Here is a 22,214-nt window from a genome sequence, read left to right on the forward strand (position 1 = left end):
CGACAGTAACTGAGATAGGAGTGTGATGGCCCCCACTCCTTAGGCCCTGAAGCAGAATGAAAGGCCAGATTGTTCACCCCACCTAAAATCTAGCCTCTAATGCTGCCCCCCCCCACGAGCTCTAAGTTGAATTTATCTTAATTAAGCAAGCGCCAAAAGCAACTCCACTGAGCTCCCCTGTGCCCTAATGAAGACCCCACCCAGCCTCTGGGCCAGGAGGCTAGAGTTCTGAAAGTGATGGAGAGGAGTCCTGTTGGGGGTCACCAAATGAAATTGCCCTTGAAATTGTGAAGCTTTGGAGCTTTTTCTTGCCTGTTGTGGCTACCAGTATAGCATTTATGACCACGATCCATGTAGCGTGGGTCCCGGGCGTGCTGCCATGTCCGCCGTCAGGGAGAAGAGGACGGGGCGTGGCCTGTGAGGCTGGGATTGAGGCACTGTCCTCAGCCTGTAGTTTTCTGGAAGAGACTGAGCATGGCTGCTTGCTAGCACTGCAGCATGCTGCCCTCTTGAGAGAGAAAGAAGGAACATTTTTTAGTTGTTCTTTTAGGAAAATTCACAGTAATAAGGCCACAGGCCAAAGGACATGAGCAATTCTGTAACTTGATGAATTACAAGAGTACCTCTGGGACGGGTGCTCGCGGTTTACATCGCCACCGTCAGCCTTGCTAGCGTCTCGGCGTGTATTCTTGTTTTTACGAATACGTCCAGTGTTGCTAAGCCTGCCTCTTCAGAATTGCTGCACAGACTGCTCTAACCTTGCTCGTCTTGCATGATGACGGGACAAGCAGGAAAATAAGGAGGACCCTCTTTCTGTTCCCTACCATGAACCTGGTCTCCATACTGCTCTGGGTGCTCGCAGATCTATGACGGGAAACCCAAATGCCAGTCCAGGTGCCCGGAGAACGTCCGGCTGTGTAGTGTGTGAAATGAGGGTTGTGAAGCTGGGACAAACATGGCCTTGTACTTTCAAGAGCCCAGGCATCCTCTGCAGGGCCCAAGGGGTTGGGCACTGCCAAGACCGGGCTTGGGACTGGGTGGTGGGAGGCCAGGCTGGGAGAATCATGGTGGTGTGGGTATATTTTTAAAAACCTTCCATTCATTTGGTTCGTCCATCATCAGCGCAGGCCTGGGGCACAGGAATCCTGGGGTCATTTACTTACCCTCATGGCAGCCTCCTGTATGTAGGAACCTGTGTATAACACAAGAGAGAGTGGGAGCAGGCTGGGCTCCTGCCCAGAGCTGCAAAGGGAAGAGCCACCTGGAGGTGACAAAAGGGACCCAGGTACCCATTGCCAACCAGCTTGGGCATGGTGTTGCAGCCTGTCCTCTGCCCTTAAAGAAACCCAGCCAGGACACTGCGGGGCAGGAGGCAGGCCCACCTCCCCAGACCTTCTCTCTTCCCCTGATCCACCGCCTCTCCTTGACCTGTTTTCCTGTCTTGTTCATGGTAGATGACGCCGCCTCTCTCTCTTTCTCTCTTCCTCCGCTTCCTTTCCCTGTGCCCTCTGCCCTGTTCCTACCTCCCCAACCCATGCGGGTGGACCAGACCCAGACGCAGCTGGAGCACGCACGCATTGGGGAGCTGGAGCAGAGCCTGCTACTGGAGAAGGCGCAGGCCGAGCGGCTGCTCCGAGAATTAGCCGACAACAGGGTAACGCGCCCGCCGCCTCTGGCCTGCCAGCACCCTGGCCCCTGGACACCCCGGGGCTCCTCTGTTTTATTATTTTCTCTGTCTTTGGCTGCTGTCCTCATTGTTTTTTCCTTTTGTGCCCTTTCTAGGAGGGAAGTGGTGGGTCAGGAACATGCTTACTCTCCACGGCCATGGATGTGTATTGGGGAGGAGGGGGCTTGGCTGTCTGTGACTTTGCTCCCCAGCTGGTCCCGTTGGCAGGGAATGTCCTGTGAGACCCTCCGCCATCCTCCCTCCCCATGTATGACCATGGCAAAGCTTTGTCATGTTCAGAAATCAGGGGTCTCTTGGGGAGGTTCTGCCTTCTTTGGGCAGGCACAGAGACAACATACCCATGCCTCCCTTCTCCCAGCTGGGGAAGGCTGCAGGCTGGGGGGGCTGTGGAACCAGGTTTCTTTAGCCTGGAGGGTCTTAAACATGGTGGCAGGAAGGGCCAGCTAGAAGGACCTGGGGCTAGGGGAGAGGGGGGTGTCCCCAGGACATGGGTTTCTGTGTCAGCCCAGGGTATGGCAATTGTGATATGATGGGTCAAGGGGCGGTTGCCAAGCTAGGGAAAGCTCTGCTTGGAGGGTGAGTTTCCCCCAAGTCCTAGCGCCTGGTTCCAAGTGGAGGCCCATCTCGCCCCCTGTGCAGACACACACTTCCAAGTGGCTGGCAGGCCTAGTCCGGGGGACAGCCCAGCTATGGTTCTCTTGGTGACGAAGCAAGCCATGACTGGGATGTACACAGCATGGGAGTGTGGGTGAGCAGTGGTCAGGTTCCACATGTTGGCCTCAGCACACAGGGGAGTGTGTGCCTGCAGTGGGCATCTGGAGACACGCAGAGATCCCTTTACACACACTGTTGCCCAGTGACCATCTGCTCGTGCAGCGCACACATGTGGGCATAGAGGCTACTTGCAGAAACTGACCCGGTCACCGTTGACAGGCTGGAGCCCGCCACACCCAGGCATCTTAGTGCAGGGCACAACCTGATTGAAAAACCAAAAACGGGTTTATTGAGCTAAAAGATCGGCTCCAGAAACAAAAAATTTTTTAAACTTATCCAAGATTTAGAACTGTTACATATGTTGTTTCCAAATCTGTGCCCATTGACATGATCAAGGTGTGGGTTTTTGGAGGGTGGGCCCTCTGATCTCAGAGTTTTCCATCAGAAGGCAGGTCAGGGATCATTAATTCTGTTCTGCTATAGGCATTCAACCGAATGACACTTTCTGGCCACCCCCTCGAGACAGCCTGGCGGAACCAACCCATGCCAGCTGGGGATTTTCGAGCAAGATAATGCAAAATGCCCTCTGTCATATCTGCCCTTCAAAAATAACATGAAGTGAAAGAAAGCCAGGACCTCAAATAGGTGGTTTCTGTTAACCACTCATTTGTCCCAAGCCTAGTGCAGCAGGGACAGTTGACTCCCTGAGTCACTGGGGTACAAGCCCGGTGGGTCTTTCTGGGAGCTGTGGGGGGCAAGGCCACTGACAGAGCCAGCATGCACATAGGGATGGATGCCCTGCCCTTTTCATGACCTCCCCCCACTGGAGCTGGGGCCCTCGAGTGGTCAGGCACTCCACCCCCGGGCCCCTGTTGCGTCGCCCTCACTGTCCACCGGGCCCGCTGACCGCGTCTCCCTCTCTCCCGGGTAGCTGACCACCGTGGCTGAGAAGTCGCGGGTGCTGCAGCTGGAGGAGGAGCTGAACCTGCGGCGCGGCGAGATCGAGGAGCTGCAGCAGTGCCTGCTGCACTCGGGCCCGCCGCCGGCCGACCAGCCCGAGGCCGCTGAGACGCTGCGGCTGCGGGAGCGGCTGCTGTCGGCCAGCAAGGAGCACCAGAGGGAGAGCGGCGTGCTGCGGGACAAGTACGAGAAGGCCCTGCGGGCCTACCAGGCGGAGGTGGAGAAGCTCCGGGCCGCCAATGAGAAGTACGCACAGGAGGTGGTGGACCTCAAGGCCAAGGTCCAGCAGGCCACCAGTGAGAACATGGGGCTCATGGACAACTGGAAGTCCAAGCTGGACTCGCTGGCCTCGGACCACCAGAAGTCCCTGGAGGACCTTAAGGCCACCCTGAACTCGGGCCCGGGCGCCCAGCAGAAGGAGATTGGGGAGCTGAAGGCGGTGATGGAAGGCATCAAGATGGAGCACCAGCTGGAGCTGGGCAACCTGCGCGCCAAGCACGACATCGAGACCGCCATGCACGTGAAGGAGAAGGAGGGCCTGAGGCAGAAGCTGCAGGAGGCCCAGGAGGAGCTGGCCGGGCTGCAGCAGTACTGGCGGGCCCAGCTGGAGGTGCAGGCCAGCCAGCACCGGCTGGAGCTGCAGGAGGCCCAGGACCAGTGCCGCGACGCCGAGCTGCGGGTGCACGAGCTGGAGAAGCTGGACGCGGAGTACCGGGGCCAGGCGCAGGCCATCGAGTTCCTCAAGGAGCAGATCTCCCTGGCGGAGAAGAAGATGCTGGACTACGAGCTGCTGCAGCGGTCGGAGGCCCAGAGCAAGCAGGAGGCCGAGAGGCTGCGGGAGAAGCTGCTGGTCACTGAGAACAGACTCCAGGCTGTCAAGTCCCTGTGCTCGTCCCAGCACACCAACGTAGGCAGCCGCCCTTGCTGGGCTGTGCGGGGGCCCACGGCAACAGAGCCCGAGCTTGAGGGCCCGGCTGGGGAGGGCCTGGTTGTTAACTGACCTCTTTTTCCCAGCCCAAGGGAATGTTCTCCTGGCCCCCAGGTCTGGGGCCGCCGGGCTCAGAGGAGGAGCCTCTTGTCCCTCTGTCAGAAGGGCAGCTGGTCCAGGTGATGGTGGGGGCCCAAGGTGGTCTTAGCTGACCTGGCCTGGGTCCCCCACAGACCAGGCCTGTAGAGAGATGTACCTCAGAGCAAAGAGCAGGCTTCCTTCCAGTCCCCAAGTCCTTGAGGTGCTCCTGTGCCGCGGGGCTGGCGTAGACATGGAGGACAAGCCCGAGGGCCCCCAGCTCCAACGTGAGTGCTGACCTGGGGGGTCTGAGGGCGGCCCTCTTGGTGCTAGACCTCGTGAAATGGAGCAACTTCCCCAGAGCGGGGTCTGGAAGGCTGCCCTGGAGAGGCTACTGCCACCAGTATCAGCTTTGCTTCCAAATCTAGACGTCCCAGCTGAGCACACTCAGGCAGCTCAGACGGGGGCTGTGTTCACTCCGGTGGGGCTGGGAAGGGCCTTGGAGTGGCTGCAGGCCCCATACCTCGCGCCAGGCCCTCTGCCGCCCCACTTCACCTTCATTCCCGTGAGGTCATTTCATAATGAGCCAACCAAGACCCCAAGACGAAGTAACCTTCCCAGGGTTTCTGCCCACTATTGGCAGAGGTTGTGCCGATCCTGCTGCCAGGGGGCAGACAAAGAGTGCCTAGGATGACAAAAGTTTTATATGAAGGAACAGCTAGCAGCATGATCATCGCCTTTTTAAAGGCCCAGGGGCTTCTGGTTCCCCTTGTACTTTTAAACTAGAACTTAGCATTCCAGTAAGAAGTTTTCAGGAATTCCAAGTACAGGGTGCCTTTTTGTAAAAGGCGCTTTGCCTGGGTCATGCTTTGAGGTCCCACTGTCACTGCCCCTTCTCCTAGGAATTGACAGTTTTTAGCAAGTGTTCTTCCGGGATCCCGAGTAAAGGGAAAAGGAAGAGCCCTGGGTTAGCTTATGTGCACATGGCTGATTGGCTTTTCAGGGCAGGGGGTCAGGCCTGGGACCCAGGACCTGGATGGACCCCTTTAGTGGAGGAGGTTTGGGGCTGCCGTAAGTCCACAGAGCGTGGGAGAAAGAGGACTGAGGGTGGCCTCCTGCTCCTCAGTCACAGACCGTGGGCTGAGGAGTGGGTGGTGACCTCAGAAAAACCTCTCTTGACTTCTACACACACGGGGTCTTGGGCTAGACCCACATGTCCAGAAACAACTAGACTTTTGGTCTCATGTAGTAAGTATGAGAATTTTTTTTTTTTAATGTGTGTGCCTCGTTTCCCCTGCAGTATTTGTAAATAAAGATCTAGGTGGTTTGTTTATTTGTCACCAGCTGAGACTAAAATGGGGCTTGGGATGTGAATGAGAAGAGACAGGAGGGACAAGTGGGTGGAGGAGCCTGCCCAGCTCTGCGCTGTCGTGTCCTGCAGTGTCAGACTGGCAGACTCAGAGGACAGCCAGTTTAGGCAGGAGGCCAGAGAAGGAAGCAGTAAGGGGCCAGTTGATGTTTGCCCAGATTTTGTTTTCTTAATCTTTTCTTCTTTGACTTCTGGGCTTACTATTTTTTTTTTTAATTTTTTTTGTATTTTTCTGAAGCTGGAAATGGGGAGAGACAGTCAGACAGACTCCCGCATGCGCCTGACCAGCATCCACCCGGCACGCCCCACCAGGGGCGAAGCTCTTCCCACCAGGGGGCAATGCTCTGCCTCTCCGGGGGGTTGCTCTGCTGAGACCAGAGCCACTCTAGCGCCTGGGGCAGAGGCCAAGGAGCCATCCCCAGCGCCCGGGCCATCTTTGCTCCAATGGAGCCTCGGCTGCGGGAGGGGAAGAGAGAGACAGAGAGGAAGGAGGGGGGGTGGAGAAGCAAATGGGCGCTTCTCCTATGTGCCCTGGCCGGGAATCGAACCCAGGTCCCCCACACACCAGGCCGATGCTCTCCAACTGCTGAGCCAACCAGCCAGGGCCTCTGGGCTTACTATTTTAAAACAGTGTTGGAGAGAAAGGAAGTTGGATTTCTTAAAGTGTCTCTAGGAGCCGGCCCTGGGCATGCTCTGCACGCACTGCCCCTGGCAGCTGAGACTTGTTTTGTGGAGGGGAAACCGAGGCTGCAATCTTGCCTCTGGATGTTGATGGAAACAGATTCTGAGGACCAACCTCTGTAGGCTTTGCAGGGAAGGAGACATCTGTTTAATATACCGTATTTCCCCATGCATAAGATGCACCTTAATTTGGGGGCCCAAAATGTGAAGAAAAAAAAAAAAAAAGTATTTCATAAAGTTAATGAACTCAAGCTTTATTCATCATAAAATTCATACAACCCCTCATCCATGTGAAAAAGTGGGAAATGTGAGTAAAAAAAAAAATCTACAACCACTGTATGAGATATACCCAGTTTTTAGACCCCAAATTTTTTCCCAAAAAAGGTCCATCTTATACATGGGGAAATATGATAATAAACATTTGCAACAGAGGAAAGGGGAGAGGTGTTCACATGGAAGCCACACAGGCAGCCTTGGGGGTGCTGGGAGCAGAGGAGGGGTCCTCTGTGTCGTGGGCCGTATCAAGGACAGCTGTGTTCCCCCTGTGGAGTGGAGGGGGGAGGTATGCTTGCTGGGCTCTCTGGGGCTACGGACAGAGAGGGGAGGTGAGCGCCCCCCTTACAGGCCTCTCCTTTCAGATGATTGAGTCGAACGACATTTCAGGGGAGAAGATCAGGATGAAGGAGACTGTGGAGGGTGAGTGGCCGCTGGGCAGGCGGGACACCGGGCTCTGGGGACACCGGCAGGTGGGACACCGGGCTGGTTGGCTCTGCCTTTGAGCTGGGTGCCCCTTGATTTCTCATCATCTGCCCTTTGTTGAAAGGTGTTGCATGCATGAGCCACCTACTACCCGGATGAGGAGGGCTGTGGCTCGGTTTATTGAGTGCTGGTCATTGTGTGAATACCTTGTTATTCGTTTGGTATCACAGTATTTAAAAATAGGTATAAACTACAAATGGTTCAAAGGGCTTATAAGGTGAAGGGTCCCCTACTCCCTGGTTTTCTTCCCAAAGGCACAATGTTGGCCAATTTCTGTCCCCATTCAGAGCTTATGCAAATAGGTAACACATGGTGCCCTACCTCCCACTCTGTTCAGCCTCTTACTTCTTTCCATTTAATAACATGTCTTGGAGACTCTTCCTTATCACTGCATTCTTTTCCGTGGTGCAGAATAGTCCATTGTGTGGAGCCACCATCGTGTAGTTAGCCAGTTTCCTACTGATAGAATGGAGGTTGTTTTTAGTCTTTGTCTATTACAAACACTGCTGGGGTAAATTACCTCCTCTGTGGGCTCAACCAGCTTTCTTGTTTTTCTTTTAAGACTTTATTTATTTAGAGAGAGGATAGAGAGAGAAAGGCGGGGAGGGGGGGAGAAACAGGAAGTATCAGCTACATAGTAGATGCTTTACATATGTGCCTTGTGAGAGGAGGAGAAATAGAGAGACAGAGACAGACTCCCGCATGCACCCCAACTGGGATCTACCCAGCATCCACTGTCTGGGGCCGATGCTCGAATCAACCAAGCTATCCTCAGTGCCCAGGGCTGACACTCAAACCAATTGAACCCATTGAGCCACTGGCTATGAGAGAAGAAGAGAGAGAGAAAGGGGAGAGAGAGGGGAAGAGAAGCAGATGTTTGCTTCTCATGTGTGCCCTGACTAGGGATTGAATACAGGACATTCACATGCCAGGCTGACGCTCTATCCACTGAACTCACTGGCCAGGGCCATGTACCAATCCTATAATTTTTTTATAGAATATTTTCCAATGTTTACTTTATTGCACTAGATAAGCTGAGTCTAAAACCGTTTGGGAAAATAAGCAAGATTAGCAAGAGTTTGTTTAAAACTTCAGAGCTAAACAAAGAATTTCCATATGGCCTAGCAATTCCATTCTAGGTGTATGCCCCCCGAGGTCACTGGCTTGAGCACGGGCTTATCTGACTTGAATGCAGGGTTGCTTGCTTGAGCGTGATTTCATAGACATGACCCCATGGTCACTGGCTTGAGCCCAAAGGTCACTGGCTTGAAGCCCAAGGTCACTGGCTTGTGCAAGGGGTCACTCATTCTGCTGGAGCCTCCCGGTCAAGGCACATATGAGAAAGCAATCAGTGAACAACTATGGAGCCACAACGAAGAACTGATGCTTCTCATCTCTCTCCTTTCCTGTCTGTCCCAATCTGTCCCTCTCTCTGTCTCTGTCACACACAAAAATAAAGGTAATATGTTTCTAGCACTTTCTATGCATTATCTTCTTTACAACTGTTGTGAGGCTATCTTCCTGCAACATTTTATTTTGAGAGGAGGGGAATAGAGAGACAGACTCTCGCATGCGCCCCAGCCAGAACCACCTGGCAACCCCCATCTGGGGCCAATGCTCAAATCAGCTGAGCTATCCTCAGACCAATCCAGCTATCCTCAGCACCCAGGGCCGATGCTCAAACCAGTTGAACCACTGGCTGCAAGAGGAGAAAAGGGAGAAGGGGGAGAGGGAAGGGAAGAGAAGCAGATAGCCTCTTCTCATGTGTGCCCTGACCAGGGATCAAACCTGGGGCTTCTGCATGCTGGGCCAACACTCTATCCACTGAGCCCACTGGCCAGGGCCCCGAGGCTATCCAGTATTGAATGCACATGACCTTGTGACATGGGCATTATTATCTCCACTTTTCACTCGAGGAAACTCTGAGCGTTAAGCTGCTTGAGACCACATTATTGGAGCCTCTAATAATGCATTTACCAGAGAGGGGTGGCAACCACTGGATCTCAGGGCTGAATCTGGAGTATTAATGGCCTCTCATCTCTCCCTTACCCTCTAGGCCTGCAGGACAAACTGAACAAGAGGGACAAAGAGGTGGCAGCCTTGACGTCCCAGACGGAGATGCTCAGGGCCCAAGTAAGTGGTAAGTCTCCCTCCCGCAGGGAAGATGCAGGGGGCTTCCAGGGGGGCCACATGCCAGCGGAGCATGGAGAGGGTGGGTACCCGCGTCAGGGTGCCCTCCCGCACTCTGCCTTAAGGAGAAGGGGGCCCAGGCCAGGCGCCTACCCTGGCCTTCCACTGGGCAGCAGCGAGTGGGAAAACAGTAGCCCTGTCATGGTCCGTAGTATAATTGCCACCCCAGCCAGCTTCTTTCGCCAGCGGCCACTCTCTGTCTGAAATTCCTTCAGGGCTTTGTGGTTTCTCATGGGCCACTTTGATACCGTGTTATCGGCCCCCAGCCTCTAGAGGAGACCCCGGGGTCTTAGAATGGGGTGAAGGACGCCGGCAGCAGGCGGAGAGCAAGGCACAGGGAAAGGAGGACAGAGCGGGAGCCCGGGCTGTGGCAGGGGGTCTGGCATTTGTGATTTGGTGACAGACTGGCCCTGCTTCTTGTCCACCAGAGTGCCAGGGGTGGTGTCCATGAGACGGTCCCCGTCCTGGGAAAGGGCTCCCTTCCCCACATCTCTCCAGTTCCCACCATGTTCACGTGGTGTAACTGGTTCCAACCAAGGTCAGTCAGTTGACCTCAGACGCCTCCAAGGCAAAGGTGAAGCGAGAGCGTTTCCTTGTTCAGGCAGCACCGGGATGCCGGGTCCTGTCTCAGGAGGGTGACTGCTTCCCACAGCACAGGGCCCAGCCGCTGTGCTCGGGGGTCCTGGTCTACTTCTTTGGCTGGTCTCTCAGCCCCTAGCTGCCAGGCTCTGCAGGATGAGACAGACCCACTCAGTGGAGTGTGTCACCGTGACCCCCAGAGAACGCCGGCTCCCGACCTGGGCCTCGGCCTCGAGTGGGACAGATTCCCAAGGTGATCCTGACCCTCCCCTTCTTTCCTGCCGGCTGACCCTCAGGACTGGAGAGCAAGTGCAAGTCAGGAGAGAAGAAGGTGGACGCCCTCCAGAAAGAGAAGCGGCACTTGGAGGCGGAGCTGGAGGCTGTGTCCCGGAAGACCCATGATGCCTCGGGCCAGCTGGTCCTCATCAGCCAGGAGCTGCTCAGGAAGGAGCGGTGAGGCGGACCTGCCTGGCCCCGCTGTCTTCCCTCTGGCCCTGGCCCTGGCCCTCACTCCCCCTGACGTTAGCCAGTCTTCTCCAGAGCTGGGCAAGGATGGGCTGGGTAGGACAGGAGGCTGGCGTCACCAGGGATCAGTATATTCACCTCTGCTAAGCTCAGATGAAGCCTCAGAATCCTTTTTTTTTTTTTTCTTTTTTTTTCTTTATTCATTTTTAGAGATGAGAGAGAGAGACAGAAGGGGGGAGGAGCTGGAAGCATCAACTCCCATATGTGCCTTGACCAGGCAAGCCCAGGGTTTCGAACCAGCGACCTCAGCATTCCAGGTCGACGCTTTATCCACTGCACCACCACAGGTCAGGCAGAATCCTTCTTAACATAGTTCTCCAGGCAGAAATGATAGGGAAATGAGCAGTTCCCAAACCTCTTGCTCTCAGGGACGCCTTTAAACTCTTAAAAAGTATTGAGGTTTCCCAAAGTGCTTTGGTTTATTTAGTCTATATATTTATCATCTTAGAAATGAAAACTGAGACATTTAAAAATATTTATTAATCCACTTAAAAATAATAAATCAATTGCATGTAACATAAATAAGATGCTTTTGATAAAGAGTAACTTTTCCAAAACAAAAAGATTTTATGAGAAAAGCGGCATTGTTTAACATTTTGCATTCAATCTGTGCAGTTTGTTGTTCTGGTTGAAGTATATATATTATGGAAATCTGACATTACAGAGATGTGTAGTTGGAAAAGAGGGTATTTTAGTATTGTTTTCAGATAGCTAATATGCCACATGACCCCAGAAAAAAAAATACATTGTACGAACATGAGAAACAACAGTGACAATAGTTTTTTATGATTGTGAAAATCAGTTTGACTCATGGACCCCTGAAAGGGTCTCGGGGCCCCTGAGAGTTCCCCACGCCACACTTTGAGAACCTCTTGGGTCCCGTGTATAGTCATGGTTTGTGTAACCCCTATGAGGTTTCAGAAAAATACAAAACCAGATGAGCATTTTAAAAATCAGAAGATTGGCCCTGGCCGGTTGGCTCAGCGGTAGAGCGTCGGCCTAGTGTGCGGAGGACCCGGGTTCGATTCCCGGCCAGGGCACACAGGAGAAGTGCCCATTTGCTTCTCCACCCCTCCGCCGCGCCTTCCTCTCTGTCTCTCTCTTCCCCTCCCGCAGCCAAGGCTCCATTGGAGCAAAAATGGCCCGGGCGCTGGGGATGGCTCTGTGGCCTCTGCCTCAGGCTCTAGAGTGGCTCTGGTCGCAACATGGCGATGCCCAGGATGGGCAGAGCATCGCCCCCTGGTGGGCAGAGCGTCACCACATGGTGGGCGTGCCGGGTGGATCCCGGTCGGGCGCATGCGGGAGTCTGTCTGACTGTCTCTCCCTGTTTCCAGCTTCAGAAAAAAATAAAAAATAAAAATAAAATAAAATAAAAATCAGAAGATTGTACATAAACTCTAGATTTCTCCAGATTCCTTAAAGAATTGAGAGTTCAGACAACACTAGGCTGACTTCCAGCATAGCAACAACCAACCATTGCTGGGCAGCACTCGCCCCTCTTAATGGGCAGAGCCCTCTGGGTCTCCCAGGTCCCCCACCCCTCTTCATTACTTTGTTTAGACCCATTCATGGACATGGTTCACCAAACATGAAATCATTTGAGTTCAACCTCTGATATAAAGGAATCTTGTTAAAATACAAGCATCTTTTTATAAAAGCAATGCTGTCTCATCCCCTCCCGTCCTGTTAAGTCTGATGTACAAATTGGGAGTTTCTGTGCTAGATTTGCTTCAAATTTAGCATCCCTCTAGAAAATGTGGCCCTGCCCTAGAGGGAGTTAAACAGGTGCGCCTGGGGAACATTCCTGCACAGATGACCTCATGACCAGCCAGGCCCTCCATCGAGGCCCTACTGCTGTCTTGCCCCCTGTGTCCTCCGTGTGCAGATCAGGTATTTTATTCCCAGTGCTCAGGCCGGTCTTGCCTCCCTTGAGGAATCTGTCTCCCTGCTGTCCACTGGCTCATTTCTTCCTGTCTCTCATCACTCACGCAATTACTGCCTTCTTCTTTTTGGATATTTCACTCAGTCCAGTTCATTCTTCCAGGCTTAACTCACAGCCCATCTCTCCCTTGAAGCCTTTCTTTATTGAACCAGGCCACCGTGAGCTCCTCCACACACCTGTAGTGCTAAGGATGGGAGTGGAAGATCGGCTAGGAAGGTGTTGGCAAATTAATTAGTAGATTTATTGTCTTTGCATAACAGGAAATCTGGGAGTAGCTATGGCAGAAAGTTGGTTTATTAGCTAAAAATATCAGTGCCAACTGATTGGTTCTCTTGGACTCTTCCTTATGGTTGCAAGGTGGCTGCTGAAGCTCCAACCATTACATTCATAGCAGGAAGGAGGAGGAAAGGGAAAGGAACAGTACCGCAGACTTCCACTTTGTTCAACTATCCATGGCCACCTAATAAGTGGTTCCCCTCTTCTATAGTAGGTGCAGGCTAGGGAAAAGGTTTAAAAGGAGTGTGTCCTGCCTGACCAGGAGGTGGTGCAGTGGATAGAGCATAAGACTGGGATGCAGAGGACCCAGGTTCAAAACCCCGATGTCTCTGGCTTGAGCATGGGCTCACCAGCTGAGTGTGGGGTCACTGGCTTGAGTTTGGGATTGTAGACATGACCGCATGGTCGCTGGCTTAAGCCCAAAGTTCACTGACTTGAAGCCCAAGGTCCCTGACTTGAGCCCAAGATCGATGGCTGGCTTGAGCAAGGGGTCACTCACTGTGCTGTAGCCACCCCTACCCCCTGTCAAGGCACATATGAGAAAGCAATCACTGAACAACTAAGGAGCTGCAGCGAAGAATTGATGCTTCTCATCTCTCTCCCTTCCTGTCTGTCTGTCCTTCTCTCTGACTCTCTGTCTCTGTCAAGAAAAAAAAAAAAGGAGTGTGTTCTATTCCCTGCTCTTTTGATTGTTTGATTGATTGATTTTAGGAAGAGAAGAAAGGAGAGAGATAGGGAGGGAGAGAAACAGAAACATCAATTTGTTATTCCACTTATGCATTCACTGGCTGTTTCTCATATGTGCCAGACCAGGGATCGAATCTGCAACCTTGGTATATCAGGATGACGTTCTAACCAACTGAGCTGACAGCCAGGGTGTGTTCTATTCTCTAATACTGTGCCTGTGGCAGATATTGATAATTGACCACCGCACTCTTTTCTGCAGAGCCTAGATGTGCTAGAGAATCATTCTTACCACAGTACTCCAGACAGCTACTGACTAAGGTTGACATGGGAAATAAAATTCATCTAATTTCAGCCATTTAAGATGTCATGCTATATGGGCTTTCTTAGATAAATATTTTGTTTTGCTCTACTTAATATTTTATTTAAACAAATATTCTATTTAAAAAAAAAACTTTAAAAACATTCTAGAAAAGATCTAGTCCTCTTCACTGTCCTATCCCTAAATCCTGGCCCCTCTTGGGTTGAATGTTTTGCTTTTTTGTGTGTTTTTTTCCCCACAGAGACAGAGAGAGTCAGAGAGAGGGATAGACAGGGACAGACAGACAGGAATGGAGAGATGAGAAGCATCAATCATTAGTTTTTCGTTGCACGTTGCAACACCTTAATTTTTCATTGATTGCTTTCTCATACTTGCCTTGATCGCGGGCCTTCAGCAGACTGAGTAACCCCTTGCTCGAGCCAGCAACCTTGGGCTCAAGCTGGTGAGCTTTTGCTCAAACCAAATGAGCCCACGCTCAAGCTGGCGACCTCGGGGTCTCGAACCTGGGTCTTCTGCATCCCAGTCTGACGCTCTATCCACTGCGTCACTGCCTGGTCAGGCGGGTTGAATGGTTATATGCTGCCTGTTTCCACTCTGGCCCCTTCTGGCACAGGTGATGTTTCACTAGCCAGTCTCCCACTCAGAGTGGCCAGTCTCTAGGCATTTAACAAGCAGCTGGAGCATGAGTGGAGGGCCCAGGGATGACTGTAGCTCTTCTGTGCCTCCCCACATCCCTCCCCCAGGAGCCTGAACGAATTGCGGGTATTGTTGCTGGAGGCCAATCGCCACTCCCCAGGGCCCGAGAGGGACCTGAGCCGCGAGGTCCACAAAGCTGAGTGGCGGATCAAGGAGCAGAAACTCAAGGACGACATCCAGGGCCTTCGTGAAAAGCTGACTGGGCTGGTATGTGGGAGCAGGGGAGTGCTAGGGTGGAGCTGAGGCTCCCCTGCTGTCAGGCCATGGGGAGTAGTGGCCTCTGGGAGCCATCCCAGGAAAGCCAAGCCTCGGAGAGAATTCAGGATCCCCTAGAACTTCAGGGTCAGTGACGTAACTGATGGAGGGGCTTCAGGAGGCTGCATTTGCAGGCATTGTGGCTGGCTGTGTGGCAGCTTAGGTTATACAGTGCAAAGGGATACTAAGAATATGACCTATCCAGAGGTGAGATGGGCTACTGTAGGGTAGTGAGCTCCCCATCCAGAGAAGTAATCAATCAGAAAGCTGCTTGTACAGGGTCCTGCAGAGAGGATTCACACATGAATGTCAGGAAGGAGAGGGCAGATCTATGTGGAAACAACACAGGTGTATTTCTGGGGACCACAGTGGGTGGGGCAGCTGTGTCCTGCTGGGTAGGGGAGCAGGGGTAGAGAAGTCATTATAGGAGGAGATCAGCTGGCTGGAGGTTAAGAGGTGATGAGGCTGTTTGGGGTCTGGTGGTGAAGAAGAGTATAAGACAGTGTGGAGGGAGTAGGGAAGACTCAAGAAGGAAGGAAGGGAGGGTGTCTGGTTTTGGGACTTGGAGGACATGAAGCATCTGACAGAGCCGGCCTCCATGGGGACCCTCAGGTGAGGGAGGGAGGCCTGAGGAGCGTCCTGGTGATGCTCAAGCCTGGCTCAGAGATGGGGTCGGAAGAGTCCCTGCCAGAACGAGAGGTCGCCTTCCCCTGACACACATGCACACAGACACACACTTGCTCTTCCTGTCTCCGGCCACTTCCAGGACAAAGAGAAGTCCCTGATGGATCAGAGGCGCTACTCCCTCATTGACCCGTCCTCAGCACCCGAACTGCTGCGGCTGCAGCACCAGCTGATGAGCACAGAGGACGCACTGAGGGATGCGCTGGACCAGGCTCAGCAGGTGGAAAAGCTCATGGAGGCCATGAGGAGCTGTCCTGACAAGTCCCCGGTGAGCCATGGGCCAGGGCTGGGCTGACCAAACGAGCCCCTGGGCAGTGTCCTCATAGAGCATGGCCCTATCCTGGGAACCCTGGTCCACAGGGAGTGGAGGCGCAGCCCTGTCTATCTTGGGAACCCTGGTCCGAAGGTGAAGGCGGCCCTGTTCTAAGAACACTAGTCTGAAGGGGGAGACATAGGCATGTGCTCTAGGGGTCTCAGCCCAAGGGGTACATGTCTTTACCATGAGGGCCTCAGACTAGAAAAAGAGATGTAGCCTTACTCTGAGAGCCTTGGTCTGTGGGGGTCCTGGGAGCCCCATTCTGAAGAGCTGTCAGTTTGGAGCCTGAGATGATCCTATCAAGAAGACCTTGCCATCTAGTGGACGAACGAGGAACTGCTGCCTGGTGAACCGCCCTCAGCATCTGCCCATGATTCTTACAGGCCATTGGCAATTCTGGTTCTGCTAACGGCATCCACCAGCAAGACAAGGCTCACAAACAAGAGGTAAGGGGTGCTCCAGCCCTGGGAGATGCTCTGGCACTCCCACAGGCCTCCTGTTCAGGCAGAAGAAAACCCAAAAAGTCACTAAAAATACAAACAAAGATGCATTGTGCAAAGGCTTTACAATAGGGTCTCACAGAGGAGCCAGTGTAATCTTGATTCAAAATTTATTCTGCTTTTTTAACCTTGTTTCCCTTTTATAAAAAAATGTTTATTATAAAGTATGGTAATGCATTCCATTTGGAAACTTGGGGGGGGGGGGGTGACAAAAATACATAAAGAAGAAAATACTAGTAGTCCTCCTACCCAGAGATGACCAAGGTTAGTGTTTTTAACTGATAGTCTTCCTGAACTTTCCTAAGTGTGTGTATGTGCATACACATATACATGTACTGTCAGTCCTCATTATTCACAGACTCCATATTTGCAGATTTGCCTACTCACTAAAACGTATTTGTAACCCCAAAATCAAAAATTGCAACAATTTTTTGGTCATTCATGGGCACATGCAGAGCAGAGGAAAATTTGAGGTGCCCAACCCTCATGTTCCCAGCCGAGGGGTGACAAGGCTGCACTCTGCCTTCTTGTTTCAGCTCTTATACTGCAAACGTGTCCTTTTTGAAGTCTGTTTAGTGCTACGTTTTTCACATTTTTTGTGTTTTCTCTTGGTGATTTCTGCTGTTTAAAATGACCCTCAAGCCTGACCGAGCAATGGTGCAGTGGATAGAGCGTTGGACTGGGATGCGGAGGACCCAGGTTCAAAACCCCAAGGTCGCCAGGTTGAGCGCGGGCTCATCTGGTTTGAGCAAGGCTCACCAGCTTGAGCCCAAGGTCGCTGGCTCGAGCAAGGGGTTACTCTCTCTGCTGAAGGCCCATGGTCAAGGCACATATGATAAAGCAATCAATGAACAACTAAGGTGCCACAACGAAGAATTGATGCTTCTCATCTCTCTCCCTGTCTGTCTGTCCCTATCTGTCCCTCTGTCTGACTCTGTCACACACACACACAAAAAATGACCCTCAAGGGCTGTGTGGAAGCACTATCTAGTATCCCTAAGGACAAGAAGACAGCTGTGTGCCTTACCAAGAAAAATCTGTGTTAAATAAGCTTCAGGCATGAATTATACAGGAAGTCCTCGCTTAACGTTGTTGGTAGGTTCTTGGAAACTGCAAGAACCTCTCAACCTTCTTTAAACGAAATGCCATATAACAAAACCAGTTTTACCATTGACTAATTGATATCAAGTTAAGTTCTTATGGCATATTTCTGGTCACAAAAACATCACCAAACTTCTAAATAAAGACCCAAAACACTTCTAATATTGAACATTGAAGTAAATATGAGCTCTGCATATATTTAAGAAGAATAAAAACAAGTAAGATCAGGCCCTGGCCGGTTGGTTCAGTGGTAGAGCGTCGGCCTGGCGTGCAGGGGTCTCGGGTTTGATTCCCGGCCAGGGCACACAGGGGAAGCGCCCATCTGTTTCTCCACCCCTCCTCCCCCTCTCCTTCCTCTCTATCTCTTTCTTCCCCTCCCGTAGCCGAGGCTCCATTGTAGCAAAGATGGCCCAGGCGCTGGGGATGGCTCCTTGGCCTCTGCCCCAGGTGCTAGAGTGGCTCCGCTCGTGACAGAGCGACGCCCCGAGGGGCAGAGCATCGCCCCCTGGTGGGCATGCCGGGTGGATCCCGGTCGGGCGCATGCAGGAGTCTGTCTGACTGTCTCTCCCCGTTTCTAGCTTCAGAAAAATACAAAAAAAAAACAAAACAAGTAAGATCATTATTTTCCAACTTCCTTATTTCAGTTCAGGGTCACGAGTGGCTAGAGCCTCTCCCAGCAGCTCAGGGCACAAGGTGGGACAGGATTCCTCATCTGGGGTTTGTCTGATGGGTGCTGGTGGTCAGTTCCGGGTCCTCCAACCTCAGGCTGGAGCACTTCGTCGGTCATGTCCTCCCCGGGCATCCCAGCAGGGGGCGTGGTGTTCATCTGCCCTTCACTCCTGATGTGAATTTTACCACCTGGTCAAGGAGTTATCTGATTCTCCACTGTATAGCTAATGGTTTTCTTTATAACAATCAGTCTGTGGAGACTTTAAGACAGGGATCCCCAAACTACGGCCCATGGGCCGCATGCGGCCCCCTGAGGCCATTTATCCGGCCCCCGCCGCACTTCTGGAAGGGGCACCTCTTTCATTGGTGGTCAGTGAGAGGAGCACATTGACCATCTCATTAGCTAAAAGCAGGCTCATAGTTCCCATTGAAATACTGGTCAGTTTGTTGATTTAAATTTACTTGTTATTTATTTTAAATATTGTATTTGTTCCCATTTTGTTTTTTACTTTAAAATAAGGTATGTGCAGTGTGCATAGGGATTTATTCATAGTTTATTTTATAGTCCAGCCCTCGAATGGTCTGAGGGACAGTGAACTGGCCCCCTGTGTAAAACGTTTGGGGACCCCTGCTTTAAGACCATGGGACCACCCTGCTCCTCACTGAACCCCCCGCCCCAATTTAGCATCCATGGATGACTCTTGCCTGAGCCGGTCTTTACGTGATGGGTGCAAAGCAGCACATACTCCATTTTAATAGAGTTAAGTCACACAAGCTATATTCAGTTTCACCTCCTGTTTTGTTTTGTTGTTTTTCACTGAATATTTTTAGCATAAGCATTTTTTCTCTTCCTTAAGCAGGCTCTGTAAATTCTATGTTTCATAAAATTGTGGGTGTGAAACTGGTTTTCTAGAACTTCACGGGCCTGAAGGGTGCCTGTGACACCCATGATTATCATGTCTTTGCTTTCCTGTTATGTTTTAAGGGGGTGCCTAGTGGCCCTGACCCCACAGTAGCACCTGCTTTTACCCACAGTGTTATAGACACCCACCTAGGGCCGGATACCAGCCCAGCAAGGTGGGAGGAGCCCAGCACCGGCTCTGTCCCTAGCTTGCTGTGTGATCTTGGGCAAGTGAGGCTGGAATGGGGGGTAGGAACTTGGAGTGGGGGCTAGGACAGTAGAACCCCTGGCCACAGGTACTCACTAGAGACAGGAGAACCTGGGACATAGAGTCTGCCAAGGGCCAGGCTTGTGAATGCAGGGCAGAGAGAGAAACACGGGGTAGGAAGAGGCCATGGGGGCGTGGCAGAGTGCTGATGTCCAAACCTGTGTGGCTTTGTCAACCCTGTGAGGCACAGGGGTCATCCCAGTTTACAGCCATGAAAACCATGGCTTAGAGTCTCCCCTCCGATTTTTATTGTCCTGGGTCCAACCTCCACACAGGTGCTCAGGGCTCTGTAAACCCATCTGCTCTTGCCTCTCCTCACCAACTTCCCCTGAATAGCTCCCACCCTAACTCCTGTCTGGCTGTTCCTCAACACACAGCAAAGAGACATTTTTTGCCCCAGGGCCTTTGCCCATGCTGTTCCCTCTACCTGGCACAAGTGGGTTCTTCCTCAGCATCCCATTTTCTACTCACCACCCTCTGCCACTGCTGAAGACACTTGCTGATCAATCCCTTGCTCTCTCCAGGAGAAGCACTGACCCTGAAGGACACCATGGAGCAGCCCAGTCCACACCGGAGCCGTTCCATTCAGGCCTGGGGACGCCCCCTCCCAGCAGCGGCCTGGACTGTCACTTTGGAAGCAAGAACTGTGTTTGTAACAATAACGTCCCCACTGCCGTGGACAATCCCCGACCCCAACCCCCCTGCCGGACCAGGAGGCTTCCTCAAGCACGAACTTCCACAGCGAGCGGTACAGCCCTGCCTGGCCCTGGAACCTTCAGCCTGGACACCCGGGACACGCCAGCAGTTTCTGACATTTGTTTGGGGAGGCTGAGGCGATCCGGCCAGGTCCCTCTGCCCCCAACGAGCTGCCCTGAGGACCATTTGGCACCCTGGGCATGTCCCTACCCCCCTTTTCTTCTCCTTCTCCGGGCTCCCCTCAGACCCCAGAGAGCCACTGTCCTGGGAAGGGGTCAGAGGAGGCCCAGGTCCTCCTTGCAGGCACCAAGGAGGGAAGTCCGGTCCTCAGGAGCCAGGTGAGGACCCCCTTTCTGCAGCCATTTCCAGACCAAGGGAGTTCCCAAGGCCACTTGTCCCCACGTCCTGAGCATCATTTAAGCAGTGGTACAAGTTGCCTTTAGCCCGTTGCCCAGTGAGGCCCTGGGTTCAAGGTGTTGGGGCTTAAGGTCCTTTACCCCCAACACCAACACACACTTCCGCATAACTCCAAGCTGCTGGCCCACGGGAGGTCACCAACGCCAGGAGCCACAGTATTAGGAAGGTTTGGAAGCCCCTCTCACCCCCACCATTGACCTGGCTTGGAGCTGCAGCGGAGTGGCTACAGGAGAGTTCAGACCAGGGCTCCAGATACGTTTTGACTGGTCAATAATCAGGGGCCCCCTGGGCTTCCCACCTACAGGTACACCTGTGTACAGACCCTGAAGTATACACCCACTGGCCCATAACACGCACACACTCAAAGGGGTCACACATGGCCAGGCAGGCGGGTGTTTGCAGCCAGCCACATGCTTCAGTTCCAAGACTGAACCCAGGCCTGTCAGGGTAGGGCCCACACACCCCACAGATATTCCTGCTACCTGGCTGTGCATATACACACTCAGGCACACGCGGGTGAGTGTGCCGGGCCCACCCATCAGAATGCACAAGTACCGTCAGCCCCCTTTCGGTCTTACCAGGCACCTGCCCAGAGCTTTCTAAGCCTCGTCTCCTGGAGCCAGGAAGAGAACCCAAGGGATGCTATTGGAAGAAAACCCACCCACCTCGCCTCCTTCCTCTCAAGCCCTGCTGAGTCACCCTAGCCTGTGCGTGGCAGGAAAAGCCAGCCTTGGCCCTGTAGTGTCCACCCCGTAGCTGGAGGGCCTGCAGGTCATTGCCTTGTGCCACGGCACTGCTGCTGGGGGCTGCAAGGGGAGGCTTGGTGCCCACCATGGCGTTCCCAAGGTGCACCAGGACGAGTATGCAGTCTGCCCTGGGAGCAGACCAGGCAACCTGTGAGTGCTCCCGGGTAACCTGTGAGTGCTCCCAGGTACAGGTGGGAGGGACTCAGGACCTTGCCCAAAGGCAGCCCATCTTGGGGGCCATCAGTAGTCCCATTGGCCCCCTTCTCCTCCCTGTTGGCTTTCGGTAGCTCTCGCATGCAATATTAACAGCAGTCTAGAAGCGATACTTTAGTGGCCTAACCTAGAGTTAATACTACTCTTTCCAGCAAAATCAGGCAGCTCACCCACCCAGAGGAGGCTCCGATTAGTCTACTAACAGCCAAAGGCCCACACCAGGAGGGGCTGAGCCCCGCTTGGGCTTGCAGGTGGCAGGTATCAACGAACGATTTCCCAGTGAGCATCTCTGCCTGCCCAGTGTGGACTCAGCCCCATGCCCCCTCCCCAAGTCCCCCCCACACCTCCCCTCTCCCCAAAGTGGAATTGTTGAAGTGTGGCAAGTCCGTGCTCGAGACAATAAAGCTTGTGACTGAGGTCCAGGACCCGTGCAGTCATCTGCTTCTCTCTGTCATGGCCTGGACTCCCCAACCTCTCCCAGCTGTGGGCACCCTGGTGCCAGGGGTTGGTCTCAGTCCTGTTCCTGGTGGGCTGTCAGCTCATTTGACTCTAGTATGAATAGCTGATATGAGCCTCAGAGGGCCTGGCATTGAAGATGTCCTGGGCTGAGCTGCCTCGTTGGATTTAAATCTGAGTCTTGAGCAGAAAGAATCCTGTTTGCAGCAGTTCTTAGGGAGGGGCAGGGGTTTGAATTTGAATCCGTTAGAGTTATAAGTGGGCCTGCAAGGAAAAAAAAAACACTCTCCTGGGTATGCAGAATAGTGATGTATCGGATTACACAGGTTTGCTGAGTTAGGTGAGAAAGAACACTTGCAGGTTCAGGGAGCTGATCCCATCTCCCTGCAGCGAGCTGTCTATAGGTCAAATGAAGTGAGCATTTGTGAGCTCTGAGGGCATGTTACAGGCTGTGCGGTTCAGGTGGCCTCCCTGGAAGACTGGACAAGTCCCTCGAGGCTCACAGCTGACTGTGTCCAGAAGCATCGTCCTGAAGTCAGCGCAGTCCCGGAAGAAGCAGTGGGACCTCAAGGGGGAACAGGACTTGAAGGGAAGGGCCGTGT

General features: G+C 52.9%; 1 protein-coding gene and 1 non-coding gene across 3 annotated transcripts in view; both read left to right on the forward strand.

Moving 5' to 3' along the window:
* Positions 1-21,566, forward strand: part of CLIP2 (CAP-Gly domain containing linker protein 2) — an 82,740-nt gene extending 61,174 nt beyond the window's left edge. The window contains exons 9-17 of one of the 2 annotated variants that reach the window (XM_066382419.1): positions 1,550-1,654; positions 3,333-4,268; positions 7,056-7,113; positions 9,233-9,316; positions 10,242-10,398; positions 14,438-14,597; positions 15,412-15,597; positions 16,029-16,091; positions 19,609-21,566. In XM_066382419.1, coding sequence (XP_066238516.1) covers positions 1,550-1,654; positions 3,333-4,268; positions 7,056-7,113; positions 9,233-9,316; positions 10,242-10,398; positions 14,438-14,597; positions 15,412-15,597; positions 16,029-16,091; positions 19,609-19,620 — 1,761 coding nt within the window. In that variant the 3' untranslated portion in view covers positions 19,621-21,566. The remainder of the gene's footprint in view (positions 1-1,549; positions 1,655-3,332; positions 4,269-7,055; positions 7,114-9,232; positions 9,317-10,241; positions 10,399-14,437; positions 14,598-15,411; positions 15,598-16,028; positions 16,092-19,608) is intronic. The other variant, XM_066382420.1, reaches the window with a different exon arrangement.
* On the forward strand, positions 11,435-11,510 carry TRNAT-AGU (transfer RNA threonine (anticodon AGU)). The gene has a single exon. It is a non-coding gene; the product is annotated as a tRNA-Thr (tRNA).
* Positions 21,567-22,214: the final 648 nt, after the last annotated feature.

The sequence above is a fragment of the Saccopteryx leptura genome, chromosome 4 (assembly GCF_036850995.1).
Source record: "Saccopteryx leptura isolate mSacLep1 chromosome 4, mSacLep1_pri_phased_curated, whole genome shotgun sequence".
Classification (NCBI taxonomy): domain Eukaryota; kingdom Metazoa; phylum Chordata; class Mammalia; order Chiroptera; family Emballonuridae; genus Saccopteryx; species Saccopteryx leptura.